Source organism: Ammospiza caudacuta, chromosome 1 (assembly GCF_027887145.1).
Source record: "Ammospiza caudacuta isolate bAmmCau1 chromosome 1, bAmmCau1.pri, whole genome shotgun sequence".
Classification (NCBI taxonomy): Eukaryota; Metazoa; Chordata; class Aves; order Passeriformes; family Passerellidae; genus Ammospiza; species Ammospiza caudacuta.
Window position 1 is genome coordinate 319,591 of NC_080593.1, and position 25,929 is coordinate 345,519.

Consider the following 25,929-nt stretch of genomic DNA (forward strand, 5'->3'; position numbering starts at 1 on the left):
CCTCTGGAGCACGGTGAGGGACAGAGGGGGCCAGAGGATGGGGCCCCTGGGCTCCCTGGGCAGCTGCAGAGCTGCTCCGTGCTGATCTCTGCGGCCCAGCACTCCTGGGGAACGTCCAGGCGCGATGCTGCCCTGCACAGCCGCTGCCTGAGGAGCAGCCAGGTTCCTCGGGAGCAGGCGGGCTCCCTGGAGAGCCTGCCAGCCCAAAGACATCCCTCTGGCTCATAAGCCGAGCACAGAGCTGCCTCCAAGCACCCAGATGCAGAGCAGAGCCATGCGCGCAGCGAGGCCCCGGAGCGGCGGCGGGGCTTGGCCCGGCCCCCAGCTCCGTGCGTTCCATGCCTTAAAAAGCTGTGGATGCTGCTGGGGATGCTGCTGTCGCCTCCCGGCCCGCTGGGACACAGGGCTCGCCTGCAGCTCCTTCACAGGGCCCGAGGGGGACAGGGACAGAGGCACAGCCAGCACAGCCCCAGCTGAGCCCCACAAAGCCCTGGTGCCAGGGAACTCCCCACCAACATCAGAGTCAAACCCGAGAGCTGCTGCAGCTGCCAGTGCCCGTTGAATGCCCGGCGCCGTGGGGACCTGTCCCCTGTCCCATCACCGGGAATGCCAGGCCTGCTCTCTGCAGGCTGCCCCATACCCGGGGAGAGTCCCTGTGCTCCCAAACACATGGAATCCGCTCAGCGCCAGGGCAGGACCTTAGCAGGGGTGGCTGGGGCCGAGCGTCCCCCAGACGAGGCCTGGCACCAGGGAGCCACTCACAAGAGGGGGGTACAGGCACATTTCTGGGCTCCCAACCCCCTGTGCTGTTCCACGCCTCTGCTCCAGCAACCTCCCAAACAGTCCCACCTGCCTGGCAGTCCAACTGCACTCCTCTCCCCATTCCACCAATGTTACGGGGCAAGGACAGGACAGCTTGGCCCATCCTGCCCGTGCTGGGACACCACCAGGGCAGGGAGGACATGTGACACACGTGCTTCACTCCGAGGTGTGTGGCCAGCAAGGGAGCCGGATGTCAGAGCACATCCTCCCAGGCAGCCCCAGCACGGCTGCTCCAGCACCACTGACCATGGCAGTGCCCAGGGCACTGCAGTATGACACGACCCCGTGAATGCTCAGCTCACTGCAGCCCAGTGCAAACCCTGCAGAGCACCGGGACAGAGCCAGGCGCCAGCACACAGCCCAGAACCTCGGCTGGGACAGGCCACAGCCCCCATCCCTGCAGGCGCCGTCGGCACAGGGGCTCTCACCAGCCCAGCACTGCTCCTGTGCTTACTCACCCAGAGCCCGCAGAGGACCCCCAGCCAGGAGGGCAGGCTCAATACTGCCATGGGCATCCTTGGGGCACACGCTGCCAGTGCTGCCACGCTCTCGCCTTCGGAAGCGGCTCGTGAGGAGCTTCCAGAGTCCCCCGGTCTGCACGGGATCGGTGTGCAGCCGGCCCCCGACCCTAGCCAGCTCGGGGTACAGCAGGTCCCGCTTGCTGGGGCAGGTGTGCAGGGAGCTGGCATCGCCCTCGCTCTTGGTGCGGAGGCGCGTGGGGCGCAGGAGCCCCCCGGACTCCGAGCGCCGCAGCTCGTGGCCCCGGCGCAGGCGGAAACTGAAGCTTTTCCGCAGGGAGCTGAAGTTCTTCCTGGGGCTGGAGCCGCTCCAGCCGCTGCCGCCGAAGATGTTCCAGCGGCGGCTGCCCCACAGGGAGCCCCCCCGGAGGAAGCCGGGGCTCTCGGCAGCGTGCGGCGGCCGGGCGCTGGGCAGGAAGGTCATGCTGCTGGGCCGCGGGCGCTGCGCCTCGTCGGGGCCGTCGCCCTCCGCCTCGGGGCTCTGCCTGCGGGGCGAGCGCAGCCGGAGCAGCTCCAGGAGGCGGCCGCGGGCGCGGGCGGGGGGCGGCGGCGGCAGCAGCGCCCCGGGCAGCCCGTTCCCCGCCGCGCAGAAGCTCTTGGGCCGCCGGCGCTGCTGCTGCGCGGCGCCGAGCGCGGCCTGGACGGCGGGGACGCCCTGCAAGTCCAGCGACTCGCAGACGCTGACGGCGCGGCGGGGGCTCGGCCGCGGGGCGCCCCGGCCCGGCCCGGCCCAGCGCCAGCCCTCGGCCATGGTCAGCGGCGGGGCTGCCCCATGCCCCCGCCGCTGTCCGCCGCCGGCGCGGGGCTCCCACGACGCGCCCGCATGTCCGGGCCGTGTTCGGCGCCGCCAGCGCGGGGCTGGGCCGGCCCGCCCCGGAACGGGCCGGGGCCGCGATGGGGATGGGGCGGGGGCCGGGGCCGCCCCGCCCGCCGCGCCCTCCGCGGGCACCGACGGCACCGAGTCCGGGGCACGGGCGGCGGCGGCGGCGGCGCCGTCCCGGGGCGGCGCGGGGCTGCGGCCCCGGGGCAGAGCAGCGCCGGTCCCTGTTAATACTCGGTGGCGCCCAGTGCCCGCGGTAGAGCCCGCACCAGGGAGCGGCGGCGCTGCCCGGCCGCCCGGACCCCGCCGTGGCGCTCACCGCGACCAGAACTGGCCCAGACCCTCTCGGAGCGGCGCCGAGCGCCGGGAGCAGAACCTGCCCGGGCCCCGCCGGGGCGTTCACCGGGAGCAGAACCGGCCCGGCCCCTGCAGGTACGGAGCGCCGGGCAGGGCCGGCAGCGGGGCCCCGGTGCGGCGCGGGGCCGGCCGTGTCCGCCAGGGGGCGCTGCGGCCCCGCTCGCCGCTGCTGCCCGCGGCACCGGCACCGGCAGCGGGACCCGGCGGGACCGGCTCGGCAGTGACAGCGGGATCGCGCCACCGCAAACACGCACATCCCTGCACCGGCAGCGGGACCCGGCGGGACCGGCTCGGCAGCGGCACCGGCATCCCAACACCGCAAAACACGCATCCCCCGGCTCGACCGGCCCCTGCGGCATCCCGCGCCCCGCGCTGCTCTCCCCGGCCGCAGGCCCGGCCCGGAGCTGCCCCTCTCCTGCCCGGACCCCCGGCCCAGGCCCTGCACCAGACCCAGCTGCCTTCTGCCTTCTCACCTTTCCCAAACCTGCGCCGGGGCATCGAACCCCCAACAGCCGCCCTGTGCTCAGGGACACGTGAAAACCCAAACCCAGGGGCCCGGGCAGCCCGGAGCACCCCCAGCCTGGAGCACACACCCCCAGAGCTCCCCCGAGCCAGAGGGCACCAGGTGAAGTGTGACCACCTCAGCCAGAGCTTCACTCCTGTCTTGTTCCAGGGCGGTCATTTCCTCTGACCAAAGCCACCATCACTAAGCACTGAGCCTCCTCCCGGGCCACTGTTGTCCTCACTGTGGTATCTCCTCCTCCACCTCTTCCCCAGCACCCCCATTGCTGCCTCAGTCCCTGTCTCCAGCATCACCCCAGGGCGCTCCTCCTTTTTCCTCCACACCTTTTCCCTCTCCCTGGCTTTCTTCCTTCACATTGCAAGTATGATCTGTGCTCCCTCTGGGGAGGGGAAAAAAAAGATGCCTGACTCCCCCTTAAACTATTTTTACCTTACTGAAAGCCCTGTCTGCTGAGCCAGCCCAGGTCTTCTCCTGCTTCTCCAGGCCTCTCCAGGGAACACCTTAACATCAAGCACCTCCCTTTCCCCCTCCTTATACAGGAGTCTTGACTCTGCTGCCTCGACTCTTCCAAACTCCCACCACCACCTTCTCAGACTGTGCCTTTTCTCTGAACCCTCATCCTCCTCCACAGCAGGCCTCATCCTTACTTCTCCAATATTCTGGATGCACCCAGGCCTTGGACACAGCCAAACCCCACCTAGAGCTCTTCCCCTCCCTACTGCACAGCCAACACCTCAGCCAAGCCCCTTCCCTCTCTGTTCTCCCTCCTCTCCCAAACCCACAGATGCCACCATCCACCTCCCGTCCCATCCCTGTCAGTAGCACAGATCCCATCACGGCATGCAGGAGCAGAGGTCCCACCCAGAGCCTCTCCTGGGGCTTCAGTCCTGCTCTTCCCTCAGGTGTGAGCCCCAGCCCTGTGCTGGTTCCCCTCCCCAGTACCCGCTGGCCAAGGCACGGAGCCGTGGCTCAGAGCCTGTCCCCACGCCACGGCCATGTCCCGTGGGCACACAGCGGGCACATCCCACTGCCCTCCCTCCCCAGACAACGGGCACCCGTGCCCGGGACGCAGCAGAAGGCGCCGTCAGCCCGCCGGAGCCGCGGCTCTGCCATCTGTGCCAAGGTCACAGGCACACAGAGCTGCCAGACTGGGTCCGACCCGCGCGCGGCATCTGCCAGCCCGTCTCAGCACCGCACTGCAGCCACCAGAGCAGCTCTGCAGGAAGCAATTACCAGGGAATGGCTTCCCACGTCCTCAGCACAGACAGGGCTGGCTGGGGGACAGGCTGTCAGAGCCGGCCTGTCAGGGGTACCACGGGCACCTGGCTCTGGGCACAACCAGGCCAGGACCCTTGCCAGCTCCTGCCCACCGTGCCTGGCACAGCTCTGTGCTCCAGGGATGGAAAGCCCTTCCTGTGGGGACACTGGACCGTCTACATCCATCTCTTTCCAAACCCTGCAACGGCACCAGATGGCTCCCCTTCCACATGAGTCTCAGCTTTTTAAAATATTCTGGCAGGTTCTGGCTGTGAGGTGTTGCTGAATCACAAACTGTCTGCTGGAGACATGATGCACCTTGTGCTGCCTGCTGAGGCAGGACTGGACATGCTGGATCCCCCGACACGGTCTGTCTGACCCATCCCTATGACCTCCTCAAGCCCCCTCCACCTGTGACCTCCTTCCTGCTCCAGCTCTTCCTCCTCCTGTGAGCCCACCCAAATTCTGATTAAACCTACTGGAAAACATGGAGAGGTCCCCTTAGCTGACAACATCCCTTCCCTGTCCTCCCAAGGACCATATTTTTAAAGCTATTAGTGTTTTTAAAGCATTCCCAATTCTCTCCAGTTTGTCTGCACCTTTCTTAAACACAGAGTCAGAACCTGGGCACAACACTTGACTGGAACCTCCAGCGGCCTAAGAAGAAATTCAGGCACAACACCCGTTCTACTGCATCCAGCAAGATACTGCTCTATACCACACCAACGGCCTAACACTATTCTGACCTAATTAGGCTGTTTCATGGCAAAGGTTTCCAAACGCTGTGTGCATTGATACATACATTGACATGATCCCCTCAACGCTATTCCAAAAGACATCTAAAATGGGCTAAAATGGAGCCTTAGACTCGAGTCCTGGGGTTGATGGCTGCAGGGCACCTGCACAGGTTGGGAATCTGTATCCCAGGGCAGGTTCAAAGCCCAACAGTCTTGGCAACACATGGGCTCCAGCTGCCTCAGCCCTCCACCAGCAGAGAAACTGCTCTGAGAATGAGACCAGAAACACCAGGGTTTGAGCAGAGCCATCACTGAAACTCCCCACGTGCCTTTAATGTCTCTTCTCTGGCAGCTCACACCATAACCATACTGGGTTGGACTGGAGCCGTGTCCATGTCTAATGCAGAGGTGACAGCTCACCTGTTCACAAGCTGCTGGTGGGCAGCAGCCTGGCCAGAGTCCCCAGGGCTATGCTGGGCTGCAGAAGCATCTCCCAGAGCTGGGAAGGAACAGGGCAATCTGACCCAGAGCAGGTGCCTGGGGACAGAAGCAAGCTGGTCCCTTACCAAGCCTTCTCTGAGTCACATGCATGGTACAAATGTTATGGCCATGAACATCTGGCTGAAATTAATATAATGCATGAGAGGCTTAACAACAGCTGCACAGGAAGAGTCCGAGAGCCAGGGAACATTCCAGTGCTGGTTGGCCCTGGTGTGACATTCAGGGTGGAGCCCCGAAAAGGGAAAGGAGTCTAAACATAGTCAGATGTTCCACTGTGCTCCCCAGACCCCATGGCACTGGTGTCACTGCTCTCCCTGTCCCACCGGCACTGGTAGCCCTGGGTTTCCCAGACACAGTGTCGCTGCTCCAGATCTGCAGACAGGGTGATTTTGTTGCCAGGGGGATGCCCTGGCAGCTGGGAGGATGGGACAGCTGCACTCTCCATCCCTCCTGGGTTCAAATGCTGTCACTCCGCAGAGGGCCTGACTCTGGGGCCCCCGCAGCCCCTCACATCCAGCCTGGATGGGGGACCAGTATTGCCTCGGCAGCCAGGGCAGGGATGAGGTTCCTAGCAGGGAACCCAACAGCTCCCAGTGCCCGCACAGAGGGCAGGCACAGCAGCACACCAGGAGCACGTGGAGAGCCCGCCCAGCCAGCTCCAGGCCCTGCGTGCCACCAGGGCAGTGAGTGCCCCCGGGTGCCACCCTGCACAGACCGTGCTGGCAGTGGGACTGCAGGCAGCAGAGCAGGCTAGGCACCACTGCCAGGGACAGCCAGGACAGGTGACAACACCTGTGCCAGGCTGTGGGGCACGCAGGGCCCCGGCACGTGCTGCCCAGCTGGAGCAGGAGGGCTCTGTGCAGTGCCAGGGACGGCAGCCAAGCCAAGCCAAGCCCGCCGCAGCTGCAGGAGCACCCCGAGCCCTGTGTCAGGACCACGCCGGAGCCGCCGGGCTCTGCAAACCAGCTGCAGCCAGCCCGGCCATGCAGCAGGAATACTGATGAGGCTCTCAGGGGCGCAGCTCGCCGGCCGGCCCTGGGGTGCAGCCCCACGTCACAGCCCGCGTCAGCAGCACCGTCACACGGAGGCGGCGCAGGGCCGGCCCGGCCTGCTGCCCTCACGGGGCCGGGACGCAGCCACAGACACCCTCGGCCCAAGCAGCAGGAGGGACAGGGAGACAGAGGCAGGGAGACAGGTCCCCTGACCCAGCACAGAGACACGTTCACGCTGAGTCCTGCCACAGGCTCAGCCTCTAGCACGGCACCACTGCACACCACACAGCTCCACTGTGGTAACCCCTTCTGGTCACCTCGGGCACGCCAACAACCCCTCCTGGTCACCCGAACCACCCTGGGCCCAAGAGACAATGTCCTCCTGCTCTCCACTAACAAACACCCACCCACCCCGCAGCCCCTGCACAGCCCCAGGGTGTCAGGACAGAGAGATGAGGCACTGCTCCAGGTCTGAGCTGCGACACAGACCCTCGCTGCCAGCTGGACAGTCCTGCCCTGTCCCTGTGCCCGTGCCCGCCCTGCAGAACAGAGCCCCGGGTCTGACACTTCAGGCTGGCTGACCTTCCCAGGCCTCTTGCCCAGAGAGGTGCCTCAAGGCAGGCTGTTCCCTACAGTTTCCATGGAGAGGAGGAGCAGGCCCAGCCAGCAGAGAGTTAACAGCAGCTGGGAACACAGTGACAGTCACAGGAGAGCCCGACTCCAGCTCAGCTCCCTCCCTCCTCCCACACTGCACACCCCCAGCTCGGGGCCTGCCGCACACCTCGAGCTGCTGATGAGGAAATTGCCACCTTCTCCCCCAGCCCGGGATGCAGCAGCGAGGCAAACGCCTCCCTCCCACACACGGGAGGGCAGGCCCAGGTCACCCAAACAGGGCACGGCACGCTCCTGTCCACCAAGGAGAGCAGCCGGGCACCAAACTGCTGCCAGCCTTTCATACTGGCCCTCTGGAGGTGGCCATGCTGCAGATCCTGCACCCACAGTGATGCAAGGCAGATGCAGAGATAACAGATGCAGGGATGATGCTTCCTAAGCTGGTCCAGACCCTGGTGCCTCAGGGAAGCCCTGGAAGATAATGGGATGTTACCCATAGGGTGTAATACTAGATCAAGGCAGCAGCAATCACTGCAGCTCCTCAAGCTACCTCGGGGCAGTTCTGCATGCAGAGCTGTCCATACCAGTACCATGACTAAACCTGCAGGTGGTGTGGTACCTGCACTGCAGGGCACGAGCAGCCCTGCCATGCTGCCAGCCATGCACAGGGCTGGCCCCAGGCACCGGGCTGCTCCAGGCACACAGGTGTTCCCAGCCTGTTTCCAGGCACACAGGTGTTCCCAGGGAACAGGGCTGTCTCCAGGCACACAGGTGTTCCCAGCCTGTTTCCAGGCACACAGGTGTTCCCAGGGAACAGGGCTGTCTCCAGGCACACAGGTGTTCCCAGGCTGTCTCCAGGCACACAGGTGTTCCCAGCCTGTTTCCAGGTACACAGGTGTTCCCAGGGAACAGGGCTGTCTCCAGGCACACAGGTGTTCCCAGGGAACAGGGCTGTCTCCAGGCACACAGGTGTTCCCAGGCTGTCTCCAGGCACACAGGCGTTCCCAGCCTGTTTCCAGGTACACAGGCGTTCCCAGGGAACAGGGCTGTCTCCATCCAGGCACCAGGATGTTCCCAATTCCCAAGCTCCCTGCTGGTGATGCAGGTATGAGCATCATCAGCATGATTAGGCCAGACATTGTGAAATCTCCTGGGGAGTTTGAAATCCAAAGACAAAAGGCCAGATGAAAATTTGGTTAGAGGACTAAAGAAAACCTCCTCAGGTCCTCAAGCCTCACTTTAATATCTCTCCCATAGCCATCACTTAAACAGTGAAAATCCTCCTGTTTAGTCCAAAAGCAGCAAACAAAAGAAGAAATGGCATGAAAAATAGCAACAACGGGGTGAAACTAAGAACTGAACAGTGCAGCAATGGGACTCAGAGGACATGAAAGTCCACATGGAAGTCAGGAGCAGAACATGGCAGGAGATGGAGGAGGCAGGAAAATCCCTCCTGCCTGGACAGAAAGGCAGAGACCCCACAGCAGCCTGCACAGGATGGTCACAGAGCTGTCCTTCAGTTGGACTGTGGAGCTCCTTCCCTGCGGTGACATTGCTGTGCCAGTGGAGGGAGGGCATGGCTGTGCCCAGCACACACAGGACATTGCTGTGCCAGTGGAGAGAGGGCATGGCTGTGCCCAGAGCACACAGGACATTGCTGTGCCAGTGGAGAGAGGGCATGGCTGTGCCCAGAGCACACAGGACATTGCTGTGCCAGTGGAGGGAGGGCATGGCTGTGCCCAGGGCACACAGGGCATTGCTGTGCCAGTGGAGAGAGGGCATGGCTGTGCCCAGAGCACACAGGACATTGCTGTGCCCAGTGGAGGGAGGGCATGGCTGTGCCCAGCACACACAGGACACTGCTGTGCCAGTGGAGAGAGGGCATGGCTGTGCCCAGAGCACACAGGACATTGCTGTGCCCAGTGGTGGGAGGGCATGGCTGTGCCCGGCACACACAGGACATTGCTGTGCCCAGCACACACACAGGACATTGCTGTGCCCGGCACACACAGGACATGGCTGTGCCTGGCACACACAGGACATGGCTGTGCCCGGCACACACAGGACATTGCTGTGCCCAGGGCACACACAGGACATGGCTGTGCCCAGGGCACACAGGACATTGCTGTGCCCAGGGCACACACAGGACATTGCTGTGCCTGGCGCACACAGGACATTGCTGTGCCCGGCACACACAGCACATTGCCGTGCCCAGCACATACAGGGCATTGCTGTGCCCAGCACACACAGCACATTGCCGTGCCCAGCACACACAGGACATGGCTGTGCCCAGGGCACACAGCACATTGCCGTGCCTGGCACATACAGGGCATTGCCGTGCCCAGCACACACAGGGCATTGCTGTGCCCCGCACACACAGCACATTGCCGTGCCCAGGGCACACAGCACATTGCCGTGCCCAGCACATACAGGGCATTGCCGTGCCCAGCACACACAGGACATTGCTGTGCCCAGCACACACAGGGCATTGCCGTGCCCAGCACACACAGCACATTGCCGTGCCCAGCACATACAGGGCATTGCCGTGCCCAGCACACACAGGACATGGCTGTGCCCAGCACACACAGGACATTGCCGTGCCCAGCACACACAGGGCATTGCTGTGCTCAGGGCACAAAGCACATTGCCGTGCCCAGCACATACAGGACATTGCCGTGCCCAGCACATACAGGGCATTGCTGTGCCCAGCACACACAGGACATGGCTGTGCCCAGGGCACACAGCACATTGCCGTGCCTGGCACATACAGGACATTGCCGTGCCCAGCACACACAGGGCATTGCTGTGCCCAGCACACACAGGGCATTGCTGTGCCCAGCACACACAGCACATTGCCGTGCCCAGCACATACAGGGCATTGCTGTGCCCAGCACACACAGCACATTGCTGTGCCCAGGGCACACAGCACATTGCCGTGCCCAGGGCACATACAGGGCATTGCCGTGCCCAGCACACACAGGGCATTGCTGTGCCCAGCACACACAGCACATTGCTGTGCCCAGGGCACACAGCACATTGCCGTGCCCAGGGCACATACAGGGCATTGCCGTGCCCAGCACACACAGGGCATTGCTGTGCCCAGCACACACAGCACATTGCCGTGCCCACAGGCAGAGCTCCCAGGCAGCTCAGCAGCAGAGGGAGCCTGGGCTCCCAGCCAGGCCTGGGCTGACCTGACACACCACCTGCCCTCACACCCCTTGGCTCTGCACATGTGGCATTGCAGACCCCAACACAAGGATCTTGGGAAGAGCCAGCCCTAGCAAAAGGTAGGACTGGAGGGTCATCAAGCTCCACAGAAAGGGGAGCAGCCCAGAATCCCAAAGGGATGTTCCCAAAGCTCTCCCTCCCTGGGAAACATGCAAAACAATTAAAGCCACGGAAAGGTCCCATCCTTCCCTGCTCCCAAAGGCACCTGCTCGGGAACAACAGAGCAGCCAAAGGAAGTATTTTCAAAACAACAGCAAAGAAGCTGCTGAGGCTGACAACAACACAGGATGCTGATGTGGGCCTGAGCACCCCAACAAACACCGTGTCACTGCTGCTCCCACCTCATCATGCTCTGAGGCGAGCACGGTGACTAACAGCATCTGCACACACACACACACACAGATTGTTGTGCAGCAAACAAGAGCCAGTTGTGAGCACAGCCTCAGGTGCACACACCTCAAGGTGCACAGCCCCAGACCCACGTAGAACTTTGATGCTTACAGGGAATGGACTTAGAGAAGGCAATATCAACTTCAGGATGGTAAAGAAGCAGATGTCACCTGGCACGTAAAACTCACCTTCACAACAAACACTCAGGCAACACTATCCATTTCAATGAAGCCACTCGTACCTCAGGTGCTGCCCCCATGTCCTGCAGATAAGCCAGAGGCAGCCCCAGCCTGAGGGTGCTGAGCCACAGACCCTGCTCCAGGCTGACCAAGGGTTTGATGTCTCCTGCTCCTGCTCTCACTTTGGCACGAGGGTCCCGGCTCTGACCCCTGGAGCAGCCCCTGCTGGAAGCAGCTCCCCACGCCAAGCATCTCCATCAGTGCTCCCCTTTACAGACCCCAGTGGCCCGAAGAGCCTACCTGTGTCTAACCCAGGCACTCGGGGTTCCTCCCCGAGGCCTCTGCACAGGGGCCAACCACCAACTACAGAGAGCAGAAACCCCAGGAACTGAAAGCCACAAGCCACAGCCGGAAGGTGGGACGGAAGGTGCAGGTCCTGCACCTGCTCCCACCATCCCCTGAGGCTCCCCTGCTGCAGCCACAGACACCTCAGCCTGCAGGCTCATCCTCCCAGCCGGGAATGGCTGCCACGAGTCACTCCAGGGCCCAGGAGGGACCAGTCCCTGCGTCACTGCCCAGCTCACAGCCTCGGCCTCAGCAACCCGCACCTCGCGGCTCCCAACAACACCGGGGCCAGCGGGGCCCGAGGGGTCCCGGCAGGGTCCGAGGGGTCCCAGCAGGGCCCGAGGGGTCCCGGCAGGACCCGAGGGGTCCCAGCACGGTCTGAGGGGTCCCAGCAGGGCCCGAGGGGTCCTGGCATGGTCCGAGGGGTCCCAGCACGGTCTGAGGGGTCCCAGCAGGGCCCGAGTGGTCCCAGCACGGTCCGAGGGGTCCCGGCACGGTCTGAGGGGTCCCAGCAGGGCCCGAGTGGTCCCAGCACGGTCTGAGGGGTCCCGGCAGGGCCCGAGGGGTCCCGGCATGGTCCGAGGGGTCCCGGCACGGTCTGAGGGGTCCCAGCAGGGCCCGAGTGGTCCCAGCACGGTCTGAGGGGTCCCAGCAGGGTCCGAGTGGTCCCAGCACGGTCTGAGGGGTCCCAGCACGGTCTGAGGGGTCCCGGCACGGTCTGAGGGGTCCCAGCAGGGCCCGAGTGGTCCCAGCACGGTCCGAGGGGTCCCGGCATGGTCCAAGGGGTCCCAGCACGGTCTGAGGGGTCCCAGCAGGGCCCGAGTGGTCCCAGCACGGTCTGAGGGGTCCCAGCAGGGTCCGAGGGGTCCCGGCAGGGCCCGAGTGGTCCCAGCACGGTCTGAGGGGTCCCGGCAGGGCCCGAGGGGTCCCGGCAGGGTCTGAGGGGTCGCGGCAGGGTCCGAGGGGTCCCGGCAGGGCCCGAGTGGTCCCAGCACGGTCTGAGGGGTCCCGGCACGGTCTGAGGGGTCCCGGCAGGGTCCGAGGGGTCCCAGCATGGTCTGAGGGGTCCCGGCAGGGTCCGAGGGGTCCCGGCAGGGTCTGAAGGATGACAGCTGCCTAACCAAGTCCCAGTAGGGTCCGAGGGGTCCCAGCATGGTCTGAGGGGTCCCAGATGCCTGACCAAGCCCCAGCAGGGTCCGAGGGGTCCCAGCAGGGTCCGAGGGGTCCCAGCTGCCTGAGTCACAGTGAGGCCCCTGCCTGAGGTGACCGCAGAGAGCAACAAGGCAGACCTCAAATCCCCCGGCACCAAAACCAACTTCCCATGTGGTCGGAGCAAAGGGGATGGCTTTGAGTGCCACACACCACCTGGAGTTTGGCAGGGAGAACCATTCTTGATGATTTTTCCAGGATCCAATACAGACACTAAATGCTCACAGGAAAGGAGGGATCCCCAGAAATGCCCCCCCAAACCTGTCTCAGCCCAGTTTGCATTCACAACTCCACACTGAGGGCCCCAGCTCTTAGGCTACTTCACACATCTCATGTTGACCATTGACTCTTCCAGTTTCTTCCTGAGGGCCACTCTGGACTAACCCAAATTCCACAGAGAAGCCTCAAGGTATTATTTAATCACTAACACCTTTCAGTAATCCCACTGCTCAGCAACTGTTCTCAATGTCATGGAAAGTAGATCCCATCAAACTACGTCACCCAGCACCCACTTCCCTCCCCTAATTCCCCACTAATTCGGATTATGTCAGGCACTCCACGGCTCTCTCAGGAATCAGTATCAGCCCAACTGTATCCTAAATACCTGAGTCATCCCCGGATCCTGCTGAAGGCTGGCAGAGCATTAGCCCACTGCAGCCTCGCTCATCTTGTCACAGCCAGCTCGCAGGGAGCTCTGCAGCAGCTCTGGGTGCCAGCTGCCCAAAGCTGGGCCTCTGAGAACACCTGGCTCTGCCAGCTGCTGCTCAGAACTGAGCAACCATTCCAGAGAAAGGATTACACCTCTCCAAGCAGGGATGGAGACGCTCACACTGCACAGCTCCCCACAGCCTGTGTTTCAGACAGTACAAACGTCACAGCTAAAAACACCCCTGTTCCCAATAAACCCCCCAGTTCCCGATAGGCGCTGACCAGCTGGAGGCCAATGGCTGCTTGTCCCACTTCTTTTGCTCACTCCCACTCCTGGTCTGTGCTCTGTAACACCAACTCTTCCTCTGTTTAGGACCAACCTGTGCCAGTCCTGCTGTTCGGATGCGCCACTGCTCCATGTGCCAGGCTGGCTGTTGGCACAGCCTCCCTCATTAATGGGGTTTTATGAGATTTGGGCACAAACATGACATTCTTTGGAACTGCTGCATTTGCTGCTCACGTTCTCTCAAGTCCTGTGGCTCTTTACTGTTTTTTTGGCTTTAGTGACACCACCCTCCAAAACCAAACAGCAAGGGGTGAGTTTTACCCAAACACCCTGCCCAGGAACAGCTCCACATTTACAGGGCATTATGGGGGCTGTGAGGGACAGGCAACATCCTTCCCCATCTGCAGGCAGTGTGGTACTGGGGAAAGGGCTGGGATGGCTCCCAAGAGATGACCCTGGTGGAGATGAAACTCCCTGGGGCTGCCCAGGGCTGGCACAGACCGGTACCACTGGTGACACCACGCCACCAGTGCCGGTAACTCCAGCACTCACCGCGTGCTGCTGCTCACCTCAAAGTCCACAGCACAACTGGGGCACTGTGCAGGGCCTGCAGCAAGCCCCGGGCAAGGCTGTGGGGCTCACACCTCCACGGGGCTCTCTGGATGCAGCTGGGTCTGTGCTGCACTGGGGAGGAGGTGGGGATGAACAGCACTGAGACATCAAGGCTAGAGGAAGGGCTACCAGGGAGCAAGTGCAGCCACTAGGGTAGGAGGACTGCCAGGGAGCATGGCATGCACCCCAGGGCCATGGTGTGTTCCCCAGGACCCATGCCTCCCTGGAGAGCTCTGCTTTGGGAGGACGTGGCTGCAAAGCTCTGCCATGCTGTACTGCTGGAAGGTCAGCAAACAGGAGACCTGCTCTGGCCAAGGCACACGGGGAACGTGGAGCCGGCTGGGCAGAGCCTGGGAGAAGGGACACAGCCAGCAGTGCTCTCAGCAAGGCTCAGCTCAAAGGAAAGCACAGCCAGGGGTGCTCTCAGCAAGGCTCAGCTCAAGGGGACAGAGCCAGCGGTGCTCTCAGCAAGGCTCAGCTCAAGGGAGCTCTGCCTTCATGCTGGACAGGTCACACAGCTCTCATAGGCAGTGCTGCCCCAGCCTGCAGCCCTGGAACTACAGGGGAGGAAGGTGCAGAACAACCATGGGGTGTGTGACAGGCACAGGGAGAACAATATGAAGCAAGGAAACCCCAGCAGCTCAAAGCATTACTCAGGGTGGCAGAAACAAAGGGAACGAGTGGCAAAAGGACCTTAAAATCCTGAATGTCCAGCTGCCACAACAGCAGGTGACTGATGAGAAGTGGAATCATCAGAAGCAAACAATTCTGATTTTACATCTGGAAAAGTAAGCTGCAAGTTCTCACCACTTAGATGAAATCCTGGGGTTATTCTCAACAACTCTATGAAAACATTTCCCACAGAAGCTGTGGCTACCCCATTCCTGGAAGTGTTCAAGGCGGGGTTAGATGGGGCTTGGAGCGACCTGGTCTAGTGGAGATGGGGTGAAGCTGGATGGGCTTTAAGGTCCCTGCAAACCCAAACCATTCCATGATTCTGTGAACATCAGTTCGCTGCTCAGCAGCAATCAAAGAGCAAAGAGGGAGCCAGCCATTAGTAGGTAAAGAATGGAGAACAAGAGAGGGAATATCCCAACACCCCCGTCCTGACCCACAGTCCCCACCAGGTACCAAGAGGGGCAGGAGATGATTGAGAGGACAGGAGCAGCTGCTGCACAGGGAGCCTGGAAAGGAAGATGGCAGAGAGGAATGAAGTTTTCCATGCTGGGAGAAGAAAGGAAGAGGCCACTGGGGAACAATTTGTTCACTGTGTCTTCCAAAGCAGGAACTTGGGGACATCACATCCAATTAAGCAGGTCCAAAGCAGGAGATTTTCTCACATAAAGCATCACTGTGAATGTCTCATCAGGGCTGCGGCGGTGTTCAGCGAACACGCGCTCAAAGGACGCTCGGCCGAATCCAAGGACAAAAGCTCCATGCCAGGCTACAGAGACACAAGAGGCGGCTCTGGGATCGGGAATGGCTTCCTGGGAGCAGGAAGGCACAGCCCAGGCTCAGCAGGGCAGCAGCTCACAGGGCAGGGCGCAGAGGAGCCCCTGGAGCCCCCTGGCAGCAGCAGAGGGGGTCCCCTGCCCCCTGTCCCTGCGAGCACACACTGAGCCCCAGCAGTGCCACGTGGGGCTGTCACACCGTCCCCACGGCCAGGCCCAGGCTGCCAAACCCACATTCCCACTGACATTTTCCATGCTCGCTCGCTGCATCGCAATGGTATTTATAGAAAGTTTCAGCAAAAGCAATTCAGACACTTCCCAAAAGCAGGCTGGGGAAAAACACGGCAGCTTGGCCAAAGCTGTACATTTTTCCAGCTTTGAGTGAGGGACTGAAGAGCTGATCAACCTCCCAGCTCCAGGCTGGAGCCCAGCACTCTCGACTTTGATCTGCCAAGCCACACCGAGCTCTGCTTGGGGCCCAGCAAGTGCTTCCTGCATCTCCAGTCCCAGCATTGCTCAGATGAAATCCTGGGGTTATTCTCAATAACTGCATGAAAACACTTCCCAGAGAAGCTGTGGCTAGCCCACCACCCCTGGAAGTATTCAAGACCAGGCTGGATGAGGCTTGGAGCAGCCTGCTCTAGTGGAAGGTGTCCCTGCTCATGGCAGGGGATGGGACAAGCTCTAAGATCCTGGGTTCAATGATCATGGTGACTGTGGGACTTCCCTCCAAGGCATTACCTGAGACAGGGAAGCAGGAGAAATGCCAAGGCCACTCAGCCAGATAAGAGTCTGGGGACCTGCACACCCCAGCTCCCCAGCCTTCCAAGAATGGATCTGCTCTGCAGAGCCCAGTTTGCCTGGGCAGCTCTGCAGGGAGAGGCTCTGCTGAGCCCCCCAGCCCCATGTCCCACTGGCACCACCACCCAGAATTAGAGTGGGTCCCACCACAACTCTTGCTCCTCCTCCTCCTCTCGAGCTGAACCCCAGCCATCTGTGGTTTACAGCTCCAGCTCTGATCCAGCACCCTCGGCTCTCCCACAGCATGCAGAGAAATCAGCACTGCTAGTGCCCAAGCCACCCAACCTACTTATCACTCCTACTTGAGCCCGAGGCCGCTGACGATGACGAGAGCCTGGGGGAGCACTCAGGTGATGTCACCTCCACCCCTGACACCCCATCAGCCAGCTCCCCCTCTCCTGGATCCCACCGTTTCCATAGAGGACAGCCCACTCAGCCGAGACAGAACGGCGACAGCGCTGCTCCGTGCACCTGAGGAGGCTCTGCAGGATCCCTGGGCAAGGCAGGGTCCTGGGCACCCTTCTGAAGGCAAGGACCCAGACTGCCGTGTAAGGGCAGCTCTGTGCCTCCCCTCAGAGAGACACACAATCCTGGGAGCAAACGAGGCCTGCAGCTCCCAAGGACCAGAGAGCTGCCACCTCAGCCTCACATCTTAATCACAAGATCGTTCTATTTCCATGGAAACGGCAGAATTAGAGACTTCGATTGCATGACAATTACCAGCACTGGGAATTTAACTGTTCAACCCGTCACACTCCATCCCCAGTGCCAGGAGAGGAGATGGCACTGACCCACAGCACTGCCTGCACTAGCCCCAGCAGCACAGCACGCCACGCTCAGCTGTTTGCTCCTGGCTCCTGCAGCAGCCATTGGGCTCCAGGGAGCCTCCCAGGGCAGCACACAGGGGATGGGAGCTCACAGGGGCTCAGTGCAGGGCCGACCTGTCCGTCAGCAGCCGATGCTGGAGCACACACAGGCATCCTGCTGACCAAGGCTTCCCCAGTGCCTGGGCAGCAGGAAAGGCTTTGTGCGCTGTGAGTCACTCAGGGATGGCTCCAGGCCCTTCCCCTGACACAGCAGAGCCCCACTGTGGCTCTGGTCAGCCCAGGACAGCGTGGAGCCGAGGTGCTAATTACCATCACTGGTACCACCCCACCGGGCAGCCGTGAGCCTTTCCTGACAGCAAAGCTGGGAAGGACCTGGCAGCACACCATGGAACTCCCCAGACTCATATCTTGGGTTTGCAAACACCACAATGTAAACTGCAGCCCTGGGAGCACCAGCAAAGCTGCTGAGGCAGAGCAGGGGAGCTCCCTGTGCCCAGGAAGCCCTCAGCTAACACAGACACATCTCCCAGAAGAGAAGAGCTGCCCCTGTGTCTTCTGGCCAGACAGGGGTCCACTTAGAGAGGTCACTGCCCAAATCCCCTCCACGTGCTCCATGCCTTGGCCCCACTGTGGTCAGCAAGACCATTACTGATGGGCCCAGGCCTCCCCTGGCTGTTACACCCAGCCCAAGGACTGAAATTGCCCAGCCCAGCTCTGGCCATGTACCACCACACAGACCAACAGTCCAACAGTGGCCAATGGGCTGTGGAGAGGAGTTTTCCATGGCATGTGCATGCCAGTGCCCTGCCCGTGCCTGGAGACAATGGACACCTGGCCATGAGCAACACTCCTGCCATGATTACAGACACACTCCCAAAGCCCTTCCTGCAGGTCTGCACACTGATGATCAACCTCAAGGAAAGCACCTTCCCACCCAAGAGCCCAGACCTGGGCAGCTGGAGGGATGTCACCTTGTACATCGGAGTCTGTGGGACACAGCAAGTGCCTGCTCCATCAGGAGCTCATGTGGAGCCACCCCACCCTCAGACTGGCACGGCTCCGGGGCTGAAAGTACTTCCCCAGCTGATCTGCCATGGAAGCAGGGTGTGCTCCAGGCCAGACTCTGCTGCAGCGTCTGGAAAGAACTCCCAGAGCACAGCTGCACACTGCCTGTGCAGACAGGAACCAGCAGGGCTGAGGCACTGTCACCTCTGATCCATCCTGAGACCACAGCACCTGAACCCTGCAGTCACCAACTGAGCCCCCTGAACCCTGCAGTCACCCACCCGCGCTCCTCGTGTGGCACAGGCAGCCACTGCTCCGTGTCACACATGGCACTGGGGGGCTGCTGAGGAGGGGACAGGCTGCAGGACACCTGGCCCTGAGGAGGGCACAGGCTGCAGGGCACCCGGCCCTGTCACTGCTCTGTGTCACACATGGCACTGGGGGGCTACTGTGCAGGGGACAGGCTGCAGGACACCCGGCCCTGAGTCATGGACAGACTGCAGGGCACTCAGCCCTGTGCAGGGGACAGGCTGCAGGACACCCGGCCCTGAGTCATGGACAGGCTGCAGGACACCCGGCCCTGAGGAGGGCACAGGCTGCAGGACACCCGGCCCTGAGTCATGGACAGACTGCAGGACACCCGGCCCTGCGCAGGGGACAGGCTGCAGGACACCCGGCCCTGAGTCATGGACAGACTGCAGGACACCCGGCCCTGAGGAGGGCACAGGCTGCAGGACACCCGGCCCTGAGGAGGGCACAGGCTGCAGGACACCCGGCCCTGAGTCATGGACAGACTGCAGGACACCCGGCCCTGAGGAGGGCACAGGCTGCAGGACACCCGGCCCTGAGTCATGGACAGACTGCAGGACCCCCTGCAGTCACCCAGGGCGCCGGGCTCTCCCCTGCCCGTGCTGGGACCCCCGGGCCCATCTCCAGCCGCGCTCCTGCTGTCCCTCCCGCCCTCGATGACTCAGGAGCGGAGCCGGGGCACAGCAGAGGCTGTGCTGAGTCACAGCGTGGCCGTGACTCACCCTGGCCACGCTGGGCCAGCACATGCAGCCACAGCAGCAGCTCCAGCTGCAGCATTGCTCACCCACTGCTGCTGCTGCTCCTGAGGGCAGTGGGCAGCGCACAGAGCTGGCAGTGCCATGGGCAGGGGCTCCCAGGGCTGCCCCAAGGACGCTGAGCAGGGGCACTGTGCCTGTCCCCAGACACGCTGGTGGCCCTGCTGTGGGGACCCTCATTGCTGTGCTCCAGGGGAGCCTCAGCCTGACCACAGCTGCCACTGCCCTGCTGGCTCTGATGCCCAGCCCAGGGCTCACCCCATGCCGCACACACCACTCACCAGCCTCAACATCCCCTGCCCTGGACATGGGGCAGCCCAAGGGCCAGGCTGTGCCAGAAGCACAGCTTGTCATGGACTCACACAATCACTGAGGCTGGAAAACACTCAGAGAACATAAAGATCAAGATTCCCCCAGCACTGCTAAGGCCACCACCACAATCCCAACTGCTGCATGCACATGGCCAGGGCACAGGGACACATCATTCAATGCAGGGGGACTGAGGGGGCCATACCTGCCCTGTCCCGCTGACCACTGCACCCTCCTCACCTGGAGAAAGCTGCTTAGCATCTACTTCCATAATAAAGTAACCCAAATCCTCAGTAACTGCTCTTGTTTTACTGTGCCACCTAAATCTGGCACTAAATGTGGCCTCTGGGACCAGCAGAAGTAGCTCAAGGAGAGGAAGGGACACTGCACTGGGGCCAGCACTGTGAGGAGCCCACAGACACAGCCATGGGCACAGGGGGAGCCAGGGACAATGGGGGAGCAGCAGCAGGACCCTGGAGACACCTGGAGAGGAAAGGACAGCAGGGCAGCCTGGTGCTCCCAGGGCAGCTGTGCCTGAACCATCTCTGCAAGTGCCCAAGACCAGGCTGGACACGGCTTGGAGCAACCTGGTCTGGTGGAAAGTGCCCCTGGCCATGGCAAGGGGGTAGGATGGAAGGGGCTGTAAGGTTCCTTCCAACCTAAACCATCCCAGGATTCTAAGCCCCAGATCGGGGCTTCCACTGTGGTTTGTGTTTTTACACTTCCATAATAATTGATCAGACAGTCCAAATGCCAACACTTTATAAAAACACCAGGTCAACAACTTGACTGAAACTCCCAAACCCTCCTGGAGGCAACTGACATCCAAACTGCCCAAAAAAGGGTAAAAAGTAGGAAGAAAGAGGAGGAAACAGATGTCAATAAGATCTCGGACACAGGAAGCCTCAATAAAGGTGTAGGAAGCTGAAGGCTTCAGGAAAAGGAGTCTGTAACAATGCTGAGAGCAGCAGGAAGCGGTGTGTGAGCACAGACCTGCACAGGAGCACGGCTGCTCCCCAGAGCAGGGCAGGACAGGGCTCTGCTGGGCCTCACACCACAGGGACAGCAAACACACACACGTGAAGAATGGCAAAACCACCGGCAGAAACAATTGTAAACATGGCATCAAAAACCATAACTTTAAATTAAAGGCACACGCAACCTGAATATGTTGGTGCAAGGAAGAGCAGGGAAGAGAGAGCTCACACTCCTGTTCATGTGGGTTTGTAATAAATATTGAACTAACAGAGATATTCAGGAAAGGCTGGAAGAGAGCAGAGTGACCTCGTATCGCCAGCAGTCCTTTCTGACACCAGAGCCTGTGGGAAGGGGAACCCCTGATCTCCCTTGCTGTCCCAGTGACTCCAGAGCCTGCGGGAAGGGGAACCCCTGATCTCTCTCCCTTGCTGTCCCAGTAACCCCAGTCCCCAGGAAGGGGAACCCCCCAAGCCCCCACTGACACCAGTCTCTGGGCAGGGCATGCAGTCAATGGAACTGGATGTTCTCAGACACCAATTCATGTTACAGCTGGTTGCACTCCTCCAGGTGGTTCAGGTGTTGCTGTTCAGGGTTTGACTGGACAGCCTTGGAGGTCCTTGCAGCCCAAAGTGATCCATGGTTCTTCCATGACACAAACAACTCTGCCCATGTTTCCATGATCATGTAACCCATTCCCATACAACACTCCCTCTACAAACCATCACTTTGCAAAGTCATTTACAACAAACACAGCGGGACCAGGCTCAGAAGAGCCAGAGATCCACATCAACAGGTAAGAGGATTCCTGGAGCCTTACCAGTGCTGCTGGGAAGCTTCAGACAACTGGGCAAACACTTCTGCTATGTCAGCCCTAAGAGAGGTGAAATGGCGAATGCCAGGACACTCAGATCCCCCGGCCCCAAAGCACAGACTGTGTCCTTTTGGGGCTGTTTCCAATTCAGGACAAAGGACTGGGAGACCAGGAACCACCAGTGTGGATCCACACCAGCCCACCAAGAAGCAGCAGATGGACACACTAATGCACACAGGCCACACATGACCTTTAAGGTTCCTCCCAACCCAAACTCTGGGATTTCATTAACAAGAGCAGCCAGCAGAGAAAGGAACTGGCTTTACAGTTCATCCAACTGTGGCTGGGTCAAGTGGGAGCACACTGCCTGTAATCTGATGATTTTCATTTTAAGAACACTGGATAAGGAAGAGCCATTAAAATTCTTTGAAGACCACACAAAATGAACTCATGAAGAGACTTCTAATGAGAGTTATGCAATTTACTTCCCAAAAAGAACATCAAGAGATAATTGATGATGAAGTAACAGTAAACTTTTCAGGGAACAATGTTCAGGCAACAAAGTGTTATTTAGTCTAATCTAAAGAAACAAGTGAGAAAATGAACTTTAAAACAGATGAATGTAAATTGAGAATTAAATGGGAACTATCATCAGCTGGAGGAATTAATGACTGGAACAACTGACTGCAGAAGCAGTGGTTGGGCTCCCTTCAGTTGCTGCCCCAGGAGGATGTGAAGACCTCCAGGAAAGGGGATCCAAGACCTTTCCAAAGGAAAAGCACTTCCCAACCTGGATGGCAAAGCTGTCAAACTGAACAGGGGGATGGCAGTACCACCTATCAGCTCATGATACATGGCCAGTAACACAACAGACGCTCCAGTGTCAAAGTTTGTGTTTGAAACCAAACCCCACAGAGCCTGCACACCATCTGACTAAGCCCAACACACATTTAGGCATTTTCTCCTCCAAGAGCAGTATCTCAGTCTCCTCACTCACCTCTTGTCACCAGAGCTCCCCAAACCCCTTGTGCAATGCCCTCCCCAGAAATCCCCTCCCAGGCCTGCAGAGGGGCTGGCACCTCCTGCCATGCCCATTTCTCACTCGTGCCAGGCCTTGTGAGTCATTCTGTCCCCAATTTTCACTTAGACTCTCCCCAAATCCATTTCCAGATCCATCAGAGCGCCCTTCAGCTGCCCCTCTGAGGGAAGCTGATGGGAGGAGAGGGGCAGGAAATTCTGCCCACAGGTTCTTACAGTCTGTGGGAGGAAGGACAAACTGCAGGGACTCTACCAAGGCAGCTACTGCCCAGAGAGGCTGTGGATCCCCACCTCTGGAAGTGCTCCAGGCCAGGCTGAAGGGACCTGGAGCAACCTGGTATTGCGGACAGTGTCCTTAGCCAGGACATGGAACTGGATGAGCTTTAAGGTCCCTTTCAACCCAACCCATTCTGGAACTCTATGATTACCATAGGCAAGATCTTATTGGAAGTAAATCCACCAGGAAAAAGAAAAAACAAAAAAAGGTTACAAAAAGCTGTTGGGCTCCTGAGGCAGCAGTGATGGCGCACACAGAAACCATCCCAGTGCAGAAGAAACCAGTGAGGTAGGAGATCAACTTGGCTCACCCAAGCTCCATACCGGGCTTGGCATGGGAAGGCACGCACAGGGAAACTGGAAATTAGGTCAGATTAATAAGGATAAATATAAAGGAGTGGCAGCAGCACCCTAGTCTGAGCCCAGAGCAGCCACACAAGGAGAGAGAGGTGACCAGTGACAAACAGCAAAAACTGGAGGCAAATCCCAGGCACATCAGGGACCAATGTAAGGACGCAGGAAAGCTTGGCCTGTTCCACTGGAGAGAGGGAAGACAGTGAGGAATGATGCTGAGGACAGGGGAGGTTTAAACCTCTTTGTGTAAGTTTCCACAACTAAGTGCAAAGAGGAGGCCAGCACAGGCAGACCCAAATAACTCACCAAAACCTCCAGTAAAAAATGCAATTTCAGATGTTTTACATGGGCAGATGGTGACAGACGAAGGGGTGATAGTTTTAAACTACAAGAGAAGATTTAGATTAGATACTAGGATTAAATTCTTCCCCATGGGGGTGGGCAGGCCCTGGCACAGGGTGCCCAGCGCAGCTGTGGCTGCTCCATCCCTGGCAGTGCCCAAGGCCAGGCTGGATGGGCTTGGAGCACCCTGGGACAGTGGAAGGTGCCCCAGCCTGTCCTGGTACAGCTGCAGGACCTTGGACCTGGCCTTGCTGCACTTTTTGAGGATCCCATGGGCCCACTCCTCTGCCAGTGTCCCTCTGGATGCCCTCCCTGTCCTCCAGCCTCTCACCTGCACCCCTCGGCTTGGTGTCACCTGTGAACACACCGAGGGTGCCCTCAGTGCCACCCTCTGTGCCATCAATAAAGACATTAACCACTACTGGTGCCAGTACAGACCTGGGGTGGACAGCACTCATTACTGGTTTCCATTTGGCCACTGACCGTAACCCTTTGGACGTGGCCATCTGTGCCACTCCTCAGGCACCCAGCAGTCCATCCACCCACCCCACCTGTCTCTGAATTCTCCCCAGCCTCCTGGGAAGGTGTCTGATGTCACTGACACGCCTTCATTCCCCTGGAGGACACACATCCCCACCTTGGGATCTCCACTGCCCTTTTCTGTCCCACCAGGGGACTGCACAAGGTTGTTTCTGCCTCACCTGCAGATTCTGAGCTCTTCTGGACCCTGAGGTTCCTCTCTCAGGAACCAAACTGGCCACAACACCTTGTCCTCATTGACCCCAGCAATCCTTTTATCCTCTTTGTTCTCCTCCTGGTTCTCTACAGCTTCCTTCAGCAGCCTCAGACAGACCACGCTCACTCTCCACCTCCAGTGATGCTGTTTTTTGGGTGTCTCACATGGCTCTGCCCATAGCACCTTCCCTTCTCCTTCCACGCTTCCTCCAGCCAGCCTTTAATTTAACGCCATCCCTCAGCTCTGTGTGATGATTCATAGTTCTGCTTTTCTATTCCTGGACTGTCTCCTGTCCAAAATGAAGTCTCAGCTTCTTTTCCCCTCCAGCATTCCAAGTGTGCACCCACAAGCCCAAGGCCCACATGATTAAAGAGAGCTGCTGCTAATCCCAGCTTTGTCCCACTCCCCAAGCCCTGGCTGCACAGGACGTCACTCAGTCCCTATCTGGGACTTGAGGACATGACTCAGACAGCCAGAGTTCATGGATTCTCCTTTTCCTCTCCTCACTTCTTATCACACAGGCTCCAGTCCCTGACACCTCCTTGTCCCCAGGCCACACGGCCAAAGGCCCACAGTGTCCACTCTGCACTGACCACTGCTGCTGCTTTTCCCAAAAAGTGCCTATAACCCACAAACCCTGCCTCATCCCTATTCAGCCACAGCATGCTGCTGCTGGAATGATTTCCCTGCCCTCCCTCCTCAGCTGCCTCCGAATCCTCCTCCGGGCCCTCCTCCTCTGTCACGTCAAGCGCGAGCTGCGCGTCTTCCCCCTCCAAACACTCATTCCATAACAACCAGCCTGCCTCCACTGCCTCCCTCCCAAAGCCTGGCAGGAGCTCCCCTTACAGCAAACACCTCCCTGCTTCCTCCTGTTTGTGCTTCATGCTGGAAAGGCTCTGTGCAAACCACCTGAAATGGCTTTATCCTCCTCTTTTAGAGAGCTCCTGGAAGCTCCCCCAAGCTCTGTGCCCACCAGGAACACCCAAATGACCCCAGGTGAGGTGGATGACCTGGGAGCTCCATGTCCTGACACAGCCCCCTCACATGCTCATCAGCACCCGCCTCTCACTTTTAAATTGGCTCCAGGCCCTCCATGGCAAAGCTGGCCCTGCGCTGTGCTCCCTACACAGGGCTGGACCTGTGAGGCTCCAAGGTGCCTGCAGTGAAAAACCAGGACCAGGAGCAGCTTCTGCCACTGAACCATTCCCCAGCAGAAGGGCCACGGTGCCATCAGCCCTGCAGCACCCACGTCCCACCAGGAGCAGCACTGGCCTCGGCCACCCCTCGCCATGAGCAGGAACACCTTCCCCTGTGCCAGGGCGCCCCAAGCCCTGTCCAACCTGCCCTGGGCACTGCCAGGGATGGGACAGCCATAACTGTTCTAAGCAACCTGTGCCAGGGCCTCCCCACCCTCACAGGGAAAATTTCTGCCCAATATCCCATCTAACCGTGCCTCTGTGCATGGGGAGCCGAGTTCCCCTTGCCTTGTCACTCAAGTCCCCTGTTCAAAGGGAGGCCTGACCCCCTTCTCCCTACCACAGGAGTCACTGCTGGGGTGAGTACCCAAAGCTGCCCAAAACCAGGAGCAGAAGCCAGCGAGCACTGAGCCCACTGCAGGAGCCAGGGCCAGCACCCACAGTGGGCACAGCAACCCGGAGTCAGCAGCTCCCACCCGGAGCCCCAGCACCAGCAGGACAGCAGCTGGGAGCGCGGCACAGAGCCCCAGGCTGCAGAGGATTTCATCACACAGATCACATGGCCAGAACCAGATCGCACACATGACCCCGGGCAGGAATTCCCCAGTGACTCAGACAGGGCTTACACAGTGGAGATGCAGCCACACACCCTGGACAGATGCAAACTGCCCTCTCCCTCCTGCATGCCTCGAGCTGGGGTGC

General features: G+C 60.0%; 1 protein-coding gene across 3 annotated transcripts in view; it reads right to left on the minus strand.

Annotated features, from left to right (window-relative positions):
- AGAP3 (ArfGAP with GTPase domain, ankyrin repeat and PH domain 3) overlaps window positions 1-25,929 on the minus strand; it is a 111,911-nt gene that overhangs the window by 76,453 nt on the left and 9,529 nt on the right. The window contains exon 1 of one of the 3 annotated variants that reach the window (XM_058811511.1): window positions 1,281-2,091. The exons of the other annotated variants lie outside the window; for them this stretch is intronic. Coding sequence (XP_058667494.1) covers window positions 1,281-2,091 — 811 coding nt within the window. Of the gene's footprint in view, window positions 1-1,280; window positions 2,092-25,929 lie in introns of those variants that run through there. 3 annotated transcript variants of the gene reach the window in all.